Below are 13,361 nucleotides of genomic sequence, written 5' to 3'. Positions count from 1 at the left end.
CTCGTGTGTCCACTCTCGTCTGTCCACTCTCGTCTGTCCACTCTCGTCTGTCCACACTCGTGTGTCCACACTCGTCTGTCCACACTCGTCTGTCCACTCTCGTCTGTCCACTCTCGTGTGTCCACTCTAGGCCTGCCTGGACGATATGAACCAAAATTAATATCTCATTATTTAAAGAAAAATGACGATATATCTCAACGTTTTTTTCTTTCCATAAAGTAAGAACAAAAATATATTTGAGTCAAAGCTTTGTCCCAGTTGTCCCACGGGCACATTTATTAACAACAGCTGTAACTCTACAAAATAAATGTCTAAAAAATAAACTACTTATAAATATTAACGTTTGTCTTTTAGACATTTATTTACATATGTTAAATAATAATTGTCTTCAGCTGCAGCTCCGTCACGTTAGTGTGTGAAGCAGCAGTGAGGGGCTGCTTGTATTCAGCGAGGAGGAGGAGGAGGAGGAGGAGGAGGTGGAGGAGGAGCAGTGGACCATCATATGGCTCAGCCCGTGTCTTCAGCCATATGATGGTCCAGTGGTTTAATGTCGCACCACCTCTGGTCCTCTCAGGGTCAGCACGGCTAAATGAGTCCTGAGCCGTGCTTCGTGTCAAGGAAGGAGGCTGAAGCCTGTCGGACCTGCAGCTTCTTACTGTTTTAAATGATGGAAAGGTTCGTAGCGCTGACGTTTGGTTTGTGTGCACAACGTTTGTCTGACACTTTAAACAACCGTCTCTGAAAGAAGTTCCTCTCTTTGTTCAGCACTTTAGCTGCTCTTCATATCTCCCTGTTTCCTTCTTATGCTAAACGTGCCCCGCCCACCTCGAAGCAGGAAGCCAGCAGAACTTGGAGGGAGGAGGAGGGGTCCGTGTGGGTTTGTATTCAAGGAGGGGGGCCACATGGGAGAAAGAAGAGCAGGCGGATTTTCAAGTCTAATATCGTTTATATCAAAATATTCTCATGTCTCAAACAAATCCTATTGATATTTTTTATGGAGACATTGGCCAGCTGTGGACGCTCAGCTGCTGCCCCTTCCCCTCAGTGAGGACCTGTCTGTCTCCACAGGGATGCTCTACATGCCCCAGGTGGACACCTTCTACATGGACAAGATGAACGGGGAGAAGGAGCCCCTCCCTGTGGACTACAACGGGATGTGCAGTCTGGAGAAGTTCTATTTGGAGCCCAAAGCTGCGGACGGGAACAGCTACAGGCTGCAGCTGTGGATGTACATGATGAGGCTGCTGCAGTACGCTGATGCTATAGAACACCTGCTGTCCACAGGTACCACCGAGCCCGGTCTTCTGCACAACCACACAGGAGTTTGGTGATGATGAAACGTCTCTTCTTGTTTCTAAGGCCAAGGAGTGGTCCTGCATCGGTCCGCTTTCAGTGACATGGTCTTCTTGGATGCCATGTTCAAGCAGGGCTACATCAGGAAGGAGTGTAAGTGTCTAACCTGTCTCCAGGTACAACGCTGCAGAGATGAGCCACGTCACAGGGTTCCTGCACGGCCTTAAAATGCCTGCAGAGCCATGGATTGTACTTTCCAGGTCTGAATGTCTGAAAAACTAAAAAGAAAGACAGAAAACACGTTGGGGCTTCCAATCAATCAATCAATCAATCAGACAGACCTTTCCTAAAAAAAGTCATAATAAAATGTGTCAAAGTTTCTGAGATAAGCTGATTGGTAACATTTAGGGTCAGAACCAGCTCGGATCATAAAGTGAAAGGTGAAGGTGGTGTGGACTGGACTCAGGTGGTCTCATGACTCCCAGTGCTTCTTCATAGGTTGTGTGGTTTACAGGTGTGGAGCACTACAATGAGACCAAACACAACAGCCTCACGGAGTTCCTCCCTCCTCACCTCGTCATCTACATCGACCTGCCGGCTGAAGACGTGCACATGAAGCTCAAGCAGAGCGGAAAGGTACGACGCCGTTCATTTACTGCCGGGCTGATGTCAGAGCTGCGCTTCAGCACCGCCCTCCTCTGAGGGTCTCGTGCTGCCATGTTGTCCAGGTCCGCAGCTCGTCCATCTGGTTTTTAATAAAGCGGATGTTAGCTAGTGCAGCTGTTAGCTAACAGAAGCTATGCAGCTGAAGTGGAGTAACTCTGCCCTTTAGCTTAGCATGTTAGCTTAGCACGTCTCGTTTTGATGGTACAGATGCAGCTGGAACTTTGTTTCCAGTTGAGGATGAAGTGCTTCATCTGGTCAGGACGCCTCCCTGTGGAGGTTTCCAGGCTTGTCCCACTGGAAGGAGACCTGGGGCAGACCCTGACTCTGGACTGGGACCAGCTTGTGTTCCACAGGAGGAGCTGGAGAGTGAGGTCTGGGTTCCACTCCTGGACCTGTTGCGTCTGTGAGCTGACCACAGATATGAACACATCATCCAGACATCGCTTCATGTTCTCCATGAAACACAAGCATCTCTTCTGCTGGACGTTCTGAGCTGCTTTGGTGGAGGAGCTGATGTTTCTCCAGAAACGTTACAATCAGGGGAAACGCCTTCAGAACATTCATGGGAGTTAAAGTTCCAGGTTCTGGTGGTGGAACTGGACTTCTTGATGGGGCAGGGATGATGTAGTCTCATATGTGTTCTCTGCAGAACATACCACTGCAGTATCTGAAGAGCATCGAGGAGTCCTACAAGAAGTCTTTTCTGCCCAGCATTGAGTAAGTGGACGGGGAGGGACATCAGGTTTGTGTGTCCCATCCTGGAAGCTGCCGTGTTGTCGAGCTGTGAGTGCACTCGTTATTTAAACACTGACGGTCTGTTTTTCTAACTTCCAGAGAAACTACTGAGGTGCTGGTCTACGATGTGGTCCAAGCTCAGAATATAAACATGGTCAGTGTGTGTACCAGACCGAGCCAGAAACGCCCACATGTTTCCTGAACCTGTTTCTCTGTGGTCCGCCTGCAGGTGATGGATGACATAGAAATCATGGAATTTGAAAAGGGGCCGTGGTTGGAACAGGAGGACATCAACTACCATGAGTTGAGGATGATGTAAGTCCACAGAACACCTCAGCTCTCATGACAAGTTCTGGATCCTTTTGATCCTGGATCAGGATTTACAGTCTCTGTGTGTCTTTCAGAGCGAGGAACAAGTCAAAACTGGCTAGTCTGACCCAAATCCCCAGGTTCCTGCCTGAGATCACCATCGGAGCTCATGAGTACTATGAGAAGTACCACGCCTACAAATCAGTGAGTTCCCATGATGCTTTGCTACTGCGTGCAGCAGCTTGTTTACCTTTGCCCACTTCTGGAGAAATGAACTGTCTAGTAAACTGATGGTTTAATGTTAACAAGGAGATAAAACCTCCGGAAAAGTTAGAAGTCTGAGGAGTTCCTCAGACTGAAGAAGTCTTCTGGATAAAAGATGAAACGTTTCAAGAAGAAGAGTCCGTCCAGAGGACCCGAGTCAACCTGCTTAAAGTTCTGAACTGTTCTTTTGTGTGACTGAGTGAAATGAAGACGGTGTGATCAGAAGACACCATGAACGTCCTACTCGTTTCAGTGTGGAAGATTTTTACAACGTTCAGCTTTAAATATTTTATGAAGCACCAAGTGGGTTCTCAAGTTAAAACTCGTGGATTTCTTTTGGCTCTTTCACAAAACGTCGACACAAAATGGCCGCTCAGTCCCGTCGGTGTTCATGCTGCCTCTGGTTGTTCTTAAATCACAGGTTGAGCCTCGTCCTGCAGAGACGGGAGCTTTCAGAAACAAAGTGAGCAAAGAGGGGAGGAGCAGAACTTGGCTGGGTTGACATGGAGCGAGACTCGTTAAACGCCTGCTTTGTATCGTTTATAAAGAAGTGAACTACCTGCGTTTGGTGATCCTTTCTGTGGTTAAATAATTATTTAAAGTAAATACAAAGTTCCATCAATCGACCCTCGGTAATAAATCTGTTTAATCCTTGGAGCCGGTGGTCACGCAGACCACGTGTCATCACTTTATTAATCCGCAGCATTGCTTTGTCCATCATGCTGCTGAAGATTCTCAGTCATCCAGGACATGATGCAATCACTACACGTTCAAGACAAGTGAGGGGTTCAGGTTCCCTCACTCTGCTCTTTGAATTGAGAAAGCTCCTGGGGTGAGGAGCCAAACGTCTTCTGTTACAAATAAAGTCCAGTTTTTGTTTTTGAATTCATCCATCATTACCCCTCTCTTACTACCTCACCTTGGTGGGTTGGCTTCGACCCCTCTCTGCACCTCAGTGTGATTTCTGAACGAACCCAACGCGTCTACATCCCGGCCTGAGGCGTTTTGACAACTAGTGTTTGGACAGGTGTCTTCTGGACCGCAGGTTTTCTGTCTCCTGTTTCACCACTCTTCTTAAGGTTGAATTAAGTTTGTTGGTTTCCAGTCATGGACTGGGTTTTTGAGCAGAGTGCACAAGTTTTCAGTTCAGGTTGAGATCGAGTCTTTGGGAAGGCTGTTCCCAAATATCTGTAAGGCTGATTTTAGGTTGATATAAGCGTTTTGGGACATATTGGTATCTGTAATAATTGTCCCATTATGCACCAGTAGAAGCACTGGGAACAGCCATCTCCTTATGTGGAAAAGACATGATTGTACAATGTATCCAGCAGAGGGAGCGTAAAGACCACTCTCAAGTCATGGCCGTTCACTTTACGTTTCACTTTCAGCACAGCTGAAGCAGAGAGCAACTGTGTAGAGTATTTGACTGAACAGAGCCTGGTGAGTTCATTTGAACTGATCTGTAAATAAATCAACAATAAATTCTCTTCAATGCTCCAACCTGCTCGTCTTTAACTACGTGCCTCTCACGTTAGCAAGCTAACGTTTAGATAACCTAGCATAGCATAGACTATTGTCTCGTAAAACTTTATCCAGATCAGTAAATCTAACGTAGACATAAAATATATCAGTTAATAACTTTATCTTTGTCGTCCTCAATGAAATGTTTGTCTGAAATCTTTACTTAAAGAAAACTCAAGTCTGCTGCGGTCGACACTCATCAGACCTTCAACCTTTATTTAGACAGGTAAATCCCATTGAGCCTCGAGGACTCATTTACAAGAGAGACCTGATTTCAACAAAGAATGATGACAACAACAACAACAATAAACAGTTATAAAAAGTCATAATACAGGTTTTTTTTTTAACAGGATGGCTAAAAGGAAAAGGTAACAAAAAAACATCTAGATTCTAAGGTGAATGTAGAAAACTAAAAACAGGAACATGTCTGCATTGGTCCCTGCCAGGAGTCCAACAGATTCTTAAAGACACTTAGAGAGGTCAAAGGTCGAGATCAGACCTTCACCACACGTGACTGTTTAACAGTGAACAGGAAGAACGTTTAATGTTAAATATCTATTTTGTAACACTTGATAACTTTATGGAGAATAGTGGAGGACAGAAAATGTGAACGCATGTTGGGAAGTGTGTTTGAAGACTTGAAGAGTTACCACTGAAATAAAGCACAATGATTATAAACCAGTATTATAATTGTTTCCATGGTGAAACGGCGCTACATCACCCGTGTGACCCAGAAATATTGTTTTTAGCACATGTGCAAATGAGCTGACTCTTCAGACCGTGCTTCTGCAACAGAATGTGTAACCACAGCTGTGACAGCCTCAGAAAGAGAAAGGAGGAGGCAGGGGGTGGGGTCTGTCTTTCCCCATCGCTACTGCTCAGGGAGCAGAGATGAACAGATGATCAAATTTAAAGAGAGCGAGAGGCTGAGCACAGGTGAGTGCGGCTCACTCAGGTTTAAGACAGACCCCCACCCCACCCCCTCTTTTCTCTTTGCAGGGGGCGTCTGTCTGATCCCTGAGTGCGCTGCACGAGCGGCATGGATTGTTTATTTAAAATAATCAAGCGCGATCCGAACCGAGTCTTTAGAAACGAGAGCAGGAACAAGAATGCCAGATTAGGGCTTTAACAGACTACTCCAGTAATCCACACATCGATTCCTAAGACGCTTATCGAGGTTTGTAATTTCACGTCGAGTGTTCGTCGTGACGTGGGCGGCTGTGGCTCAGTGGTTAGAGCAGTCGTCCTCCAATGCAAGAGTTGGGGGTTCGAATCCACCAACAGTCACATGCCGAAGTGTCCTTGGGCAAGACACTGAACCTCTCATAGACTCCGATGTGTGTCCCATCAGTGTTTGAATGTGATAAAGCTCTGATTAGTCTCTTCAGAATGATTTGTTCAATTAGCTTTGTAGAGATCTAGTATAGAGCTGTATGAAAGGGTAAATGAGGCACAGATTGTTGTAAAGAGCGTTGAGTGTCTGGATAAGATAAAGGCGCTGTGTAAGTACAGTCCATTTACCATTTTACCATTACGTCGCCGTTACGTCATCGTGTCACGTGATCCGCACCGGGCGCGGGTTACAAAATGGATTCCTCCAAGCAGACGGAAGAAGCGGAGCAGGTCCAGTCTTGACAAACGGGTAGAACTGCATTAATAATATGGAAATATTTCACTAAAGATGAATCTTCCGGTTCAACTACCGTAAGGAAACAGACAATGAATCAACTTCCTGACTGTTTGGAGCTCGTTGTGAGCCGGTGTTACACCATATTCTGTGGCCACCGTATATTGTGACCGTCGACGTTGCATGCACTGTTGCAGGTCACAGAATATGGTGCAACACCCGGTCCAATCGACCGAACCAGAACCAGCTTCCTCTGACCTTGTTTCACAAACAAAAACAATTCATCTCTAAACCAATAAAAATGTATAAACATATTAATCACTAAAACTAAACTGAATGTGCACCACAGCTGGTGGTGGTGGTGCGGGGGGGTCGACCCCCCACTGGTTTTAGTTTTGTTTTTGACGTGCTGCATGTTTCTTTCACTTTTGCAGCTTAATGATAAAAACTAATAGTTTTGGTTTTCATGTGAATTATTTGCAGTTTGATAAATGGGAGGAGCAAAATATCTGCTGCCAATGTTTTTGGTGGACTTTTTTTTGTAAATAATAAATGACTTTTTTTGCGGTTTTATTTATTTTTGCATCTTTAGATCCTATGACGTCATCAACTACTCGAGTTCTACTCGAGTTTTATTATGTTAATGTCGAGTTTAAAAATGATGTATTCGTTCAACCCCTATGCTGGATACTTCAGGCACAAGGCGATCAGACAATCTGGCAGGAGGCAGAGACTTGGGAGCGCTGAAGCAGCGCAGCGCACAGGTGCAGCAGGAGGGAGATTGGGAGTGACGCAGGTGATGAGCATGAGTGTGATTGCAGCGAACAAGTGGGCACGGCAGAGAGCGGAGATGTGCTTCAGAGCGTTTAGAACATTAAGAACATTGCAAGAGTGTGGGAAGGGTTTATAAAGCCTTAATATACACTGCCTGACCAAAAAACAAGTCTCCAGCTGGATTTAACTGATCAAACAGGTCCGAGCCTCCTGCTGGATCATCACTGCACGGACGATTATGTTTCAGCTGCAACAAGTTCTTTAACTCCAATGAGTTGCTTCTCATTTCTTCAACAACGTGATGAAAGACTCATGGTGGTCGTGGAAAAGATGTCGGTCTGTTGGAGAAGGGTCGAATCATTGGCATCAAGCAGAGGAAACATCTCAGGAGATTGTAGAAACTAAAACTGGGTGAAGAACTGTCCAACACATTATTAAAAACTGGAAGGACAGTGGGGACCCATCGTCTTCCAGGAAGAAATGTGGCTGGAAATAAATCCTGAATGATCGTGATCGGTGATCATTTAAACGTTTGGTGAAATCAAATGGAAGAAAAACACCAGCAGCACTCAGGGCTGTGGTTCACAGAGACAGGAAGAACATTTAAACACTCACAAGGTGAAGGAACTCAAGAACAGCTGGGTAGTGTTAAGAAAACCACTAACCAGTGAGGCTTACTGGGAAAAAAAGGCTTCAGTTTACTGGACAGCATAAAGATTGGACTTTGGAGCAATGGAAGAAGGTCATGTGGTCTGATGAGTCCAGACTGACCCTGTTCCAGAGTGATGGAGCATCAGGGTCAGAAGAGAGGCAGGAGAAGTGATGCACCATCATGACCAGTGTCTCATCATCAATGGAAGATGTTGGAGAAACATTAATTCAACACTGGATGAAACGGATCTTGTGACGTTGAAGAAGTTTATTGAAACAAAGACACAGAGAATGAACGATGTGATCAAAGTTAAAGGTGCTCCAACCAAACATTAGTGTGTGACTTTGTTTTTGGTGGTGACTTTTTTTTTTTTTGCCAGACAGCGTAAATATAAATACTAAGATAAATATAATGTCCCTACTTCACAGATTTTCACCAATCACGGGGGTGTCTGTAACGTAACCCACGCAATAATCGAGGGACTACTGTGTGTCAGTTATGGGCATCAGCCTTACCCTCTCAATTTTACTGACTCTTCCATATTGGTCGGGCTCTACTCAGAACCGTTGTATGAGATCTGAGGATAACGAGAGGAACTCCTTTGAGGTGTTGTCTGGCATCGGGTGTCTTTATGGACCAGACTCTCTTGCTTCTTTAGTCCTGTTTCAATTCAATTCAGTTTATTTCTATAGCACCAGTTCACAACCAAGTTGTCTCAGGGACTTTACAGGAACATTCACATAAAATCCAGTTGGTAAAATTCTCTATCTAAGGAATCCAGCAGACAAGATGAATCTTGGCTTCGTTGCAGTCTCCCATCCTGAGCAAGCACAGTGGAGACAGTGGAAAGAAAAACTCCCTTTAACAGGAAGAAACCTCCAGCAGAACCAGCTCAGGACAAGAGACCATCTGCTTTGACCGGCTGGTTGAGAGGACAGGAAGGAGAGACAGACCAACACAGAATGGTAGGTCCAGATATAGGTCCAGGTCCAGGTATAGGTCCAGGTCCAGATATAGGTCCAGGTATAGGTCCAGGTCCACATATAGGTCCAGGTCCAGGAATAGGTCCAGGTATAGGTCCAGGTCCAGATATAGGTCCAGGTCCAAACAAAAACAAAACAGGTTGAGCAGAGTAAGTAAAGACAGTAGAAGAGTGAAAAGTGTGGTCAGTTTGTCCTCCAGCAGTCTAAGCCTATAGCAGCAGAACTAAGGGACAGCTCAGGAAACCCAAGCCGACCCTAACTATAGGATTTATCAAAAAGGAAAGTCTTAATCCCAGTTTTAAAACTGGACAATGTGTCAGCCTCATGGACAGAAACTGGAAGTTGGTTTCACAAGAGAGGAGCCTAAGAACTGAAAGATCTTCCTCAAATTCTGTTTTTGGAAACTCTAGGAACCACAAGTAAACCTGCAGTCTGAGAGTGAAGTGCTCTGTTAGGAAAATATGGAACAATAAGATCTGTAATATAAGATGGAGCTAGGTTGTTGAGGGCTTTGTAGGTTAGAAGTAAGATTTTGAATTCTATTCTGGATTTGACAGGGAGCCAATGGAGAGAAGCTAAAACTGGAGAGATATGATCTCTCCCAGTAACTCCAGTTAAGACTCTGGCAGCAGCATTTTGGATCAACTGAAGACGTTTTAAAGAAGTATTTGGACACCCAGATAATAAACCATTCCAATAGTCCAGTCTAGACGTGACAAATGCATGGACCAGTTTTTCTGCATCATCTTTAGATCAGATGTTTCTAATGTTAGTGATATTACGCAGGTGGAAGAAGGAGGTTCTAGTAACGTTTTTAATGTGGGGGATAAAAGACATGTCCTGATCAAAAATAACACCAAGATTTTTAACATTAGAGCTGGAGGACAGATTAATGCATCTAAGGAGGGAGAACTGAAACATTCATTCCTAAGGTGCTGCTTGTGGTCCAGAGCAGCTCTGGATGAGCTGGACTTTCATCAGGCTCAGGATAAGTTTTTGATGTTGCGCTGATCACCTTATTAAAAGTTAGAAGTGTATAAAAAGCAGCCTGTCCTGTGTGGACGTCCTCTGTCCTTTTTACGCCTGTCTTTTTATATTTCTTACCTTTCGCCTGCTCAACTTAATGAAAGTCATTTTCCTGAGCAGAAATATCGAACATCTCGTAGCTACAAATGCCAGATGTGGAATATTCTGCCGGGCTGTTAGCATTGTCGCTCTCATGGGGAAACATTTGGGTCTGACCTTTTCTGTTTATTGACTGGAGACGTTTTTGTCCCAGCCCCGCCGCACGGATGGGGCTGCGTAACGCGACTGGAGGCCGTGACCTGACATTTTGCTCGGAGCCGGGCTCTCGGAGGGACGAACGAGGCCGGCGGCGTGCGGTGGCGTTTCAGTGGACATGAGGAATGTGTTGCAGCGTCCTCTCAACAGTCTGGAGACGATGAGACAGAACAGAAGTCTTTTTAGGACATGAGTCGCTAAAATCTGCAGTTTAGACACAAACTGTGACTGTGGTGGTAAATTTATTGTGTTTATCCATTTGTTTGTTTGTTTTGCAGTTACCGGGAAAGAATTTTGCTCCTGGTTATAATGAAGATGTTGGAGACAAACACATCTGGCTGAAGTGACTCGTCCTCAGTGTCCCTCCAGCTGTTGGCTGAGCAGCCACTTTGTTGTACAGCCTGAATAACATGTATGTATCAATAAAAACACTTAGATGCAACGATTCAGACGTTTGTTTCTTCCACGAGCTCATCCGGACTGTGAGCAGATACATGCAGCACTGAAGGTCCAAACCCACCTCCCCGTGGAGGAACGATGGTTTGAGAGAGGAGTAAAGGAGGCCATCTTTGTGAAAAGAAAGCGTCCATCATTAAACTGTGGGACTGTGAATTAGAGGAACAAAGACCTACTGTTTAGGTGTTGAGGTGTGAACTGTCAATCTACATGTGTGTGTGTGTCTGATCTCACTCAGCCTCTGAACCTGAATCTCTCACTCTCTGCTCTTTGAATTGAGAAAGTTCCTCGGATGAGGAGAGAAACGTCTTCTGTTATAAATAAAGTCCAGTTGTTTTTGTATTGAACACTTTTTGAATTCGTCCATCATTAAACAGGGGCGGAGCCTCCTGGTTCAACTGTCCCCCTCTTACAATGCTGTGATTGCTAGTATCACTCAGCCCTCTGTGAACAGTAAACAGCCATCAGGTGCTAATGATCCATTGTTAGGCTGATGGTCCTTCTTGAGCATGTGATCAGCTGGTTCTGGTTGTCAGCAGCAAACTGGTTGATCCACTCTGAGAAGGTGGTCCTTATGATGCAAAGCTTCCAGTTCTCCGAGCATCATCTGGACGGAAACACAAGCTGTGACCTGATGTTGCCTTCAGGCTCTGCTGCACAGGCTCTCCCACAGCCAGTCAACGCACCACTCTGTAAGGCCCAATTTATTATTCCACATCCATAAAACGATGAGCTATGAGGAATTAAAGGCCGAGCGGTCCTTAAAGAATGCATATCTCCCGCCTCCTTTCATGCTACAGTTTAAAGACCTTCGACGGCAGGCGACAGCGGCAGAAATAAAAAGTTCCAGTAAGCTGTGGGTGGGTCCGGAGCGTCAGCTGAGAGCAGCTTGTTCACCAGTGGCAGAGCAGGAAGTGACACCACAGCAGGTCGGAGCAGTCACACTGAACTAACGGGGGCTCTGGAGAGCAGTTTGCTGCTCTGATCAGCTGGGGGAGCAGGCAGTGGGAAATGAAGCTGTAACTCAACAAACCAGTCTGGGCTGAAAGCAGCACCTGAAGCCTGCAGGTCAGGAAAACAAGCAGCGCTGCTGTCAGCTCATCATACTGTGAGGGCTCCTTTCAGACCCAACAAAGTCCATGCTCAATAATCCAGGTATACAATCCAACAATGTCCAGTCCGGCTCCTTTCAGACCCAGTATTTAACAAAAGAGCTCCCTGTTTCTCCACTTGGTCCACTCCAACCTCTGGTCCTCTACCAGAGACCTGTGTTCTGAGGGTTCTGTTCAGTATCATGTGTTCCTAGGACTGTCTTCTTTTGGACAGAGATCTCGGAGGTTGATCCTGGGATCTGCTGGAGCCACTCTTCCAGTTTTGGGGGTCACATGATCCAATGAGCACTTTGACTCCATAACGTCTCTATTCTCTCTTTCAGCTCCTGCTGTTTCTCCAGCTGCTCCTCTTTCATGATGTTAGTGTCTTGGGATTGTTGCATCTATCACCAAATTTTACCAAAATCTAACTTAAAAAAATTCTAGAGAAAATAGTTGCCGGTCAGTTACATGATCCTCTGCAAATAAATAATCTGAAGAGTTTCAGTCAGGGTTCAGAGCTCACCACAGCACTGAATCTGTACTGGTGAAAGTAACTAATGATATTCTCATCTAGGGCTGCAACAACGAATCGATAAAATCGATAAAAATCGATGATTAAAAGCGTTGGCAACGAATTTCGTTATCGATTCGTTGTGTCGCGCGATTATGCATCTTTCACGGCGCTGCGGAGTTGTTTCGTTTTGTTCACGGGCAGTTCATTGTCAATGCTGACTGACTGAATAAAGTTTGAAAAAAAAACTGCAGCGCGAGTTGAACAGAGCGAGGGGGGAGGAGAGCAGAGGCTGTTTTTAAAGGAAATGAAGTAAATTTGACAAATGACCAACGCAGCGAAAACTGTTCGACCCAAGTCCTCCAAAGTGTGGGAGCTCTTCACAAAGATAAAAACTGAGCAACATGCAGCTTTGAAAAGTGACGACACGGGAGAACCACGGAGATGAAACGTAAACATGTGGGAGTCACGAGGAGGAGGAAGGAGCTGCAGCTGATACAACTCATGATGCAGGTGAGTCTCTACAATTTAACACTTTGTTCTGTTTCAAGAGAGAAAACGTAACGTCAGTCTGTCTGGTAGATGAAGCTGTTTGTTTGTTTGTTTGTTTGTTTTCTGATTAATGACGGTGATAGAGAACGTGTGTTACTTTTTATTTAATTTAATTGGTACAATCAGTGTTTAAATGTGATTTATAAATAAATCTAACACAAAGATAATAATTTAATGATTAAGCTTCAACTTTAATTTGCTGGCAAAGTCTGAAGACACTGCAGGTATGGCAGGATGATTTGCATTTAAACAGGAATTAAAGTAATTTATTACATCTACTCAAATGTGTGGAATTAAGTATTTTATGTGTGTGTGTGTGTGTGTCTGTGTGTGTGTGTGTGTGTTTAATTGCTCTTTTAGCTACTTTTGTCTGAACCTAACACTGTAAGTGAAACAAGGCATTTCTTGAGTTGCTGTAAATTATACTATAAAACATATTTACTGTCTCATTCCAGAAAACAACAACAAACAACAACATCCTTCATGATGGACAGACATCATGGACACCACAGCAGCAGCTGTCTTCACTGAAACATCCTGAACATGATCGTCACTGACATGAGGCCTCTGTCCATGGTTGAACACGAAGGCTTCACTACAATAATCCACACTTTTAATCCAGGTTACAATAATCCACACTTTT

General features: G+C 44.8%; 1 protein-coding gene across 1 annotated transcript in view; it reads left to right on the top strand.

Moving 5' to 3' along the window:
- The window catches only part of ndufa10 (NADH:ubiquinone oxidoreductase subunit A10), a 12,059-nt gene extending 1,512 nt beyond the window's left edge, over positions 1–10,547 (top strand). Inside the window, exons 3-10 of the mRNA XM_037686201.1 lie at positions 1,069–1,284; positions 1,360–1,446; positions 1,808–1,929; positions 2,609–2,676; positions 2,794–2,848; positions 2,924–3,009; positions 3,099–3,207; positions 10,384–10,547. Of these exons, the coding sequence (XP_037542129.1) occupies positions 1,069–1,284; positions 1,360–1,446; positions 1,808–1,929; positions 2,609–2,676; positions 2,794–2,848; positions 2,924–3,009; positions 3,099–3,207; positions 10,384–10,452 (812 nt within the window). The 3' untranslated portion in view covers positions 10,453–10,547. The remainder of the gene's footprint in view (positions 1–1,068; positions 1,285–1,359; positions 1,447–1,807; positions 1,930–2,608; positions 2,677–2,793; positions 2,849–2,923; positions 3,010–3,098; positions 3,208–10,383) is intronic.
- Positions 10,548–13,361: the final 2,814 nt, after the last annotated feature.

The sequence above is a fragment of the Nematolebias whitei genome, chromosome 13 (genome assembly GCF_014905685.2).
Source record: "Nematolebias whitei isolate Nwh7 chromosome 13, NemWhi1, whole genome shotgun sequence".
Taxonomy (NCBI): Eukaryota; Metazoa; Chordata; class Actinopteri; order Cyprinodontiformes; family Rivulidae; genus Nematolebias; species Nematolebias whitei.
Note: the sequence above shows the minus strand (reverse complement) of the source record. Positions and strands in the feature narration are given on the sequence as shown.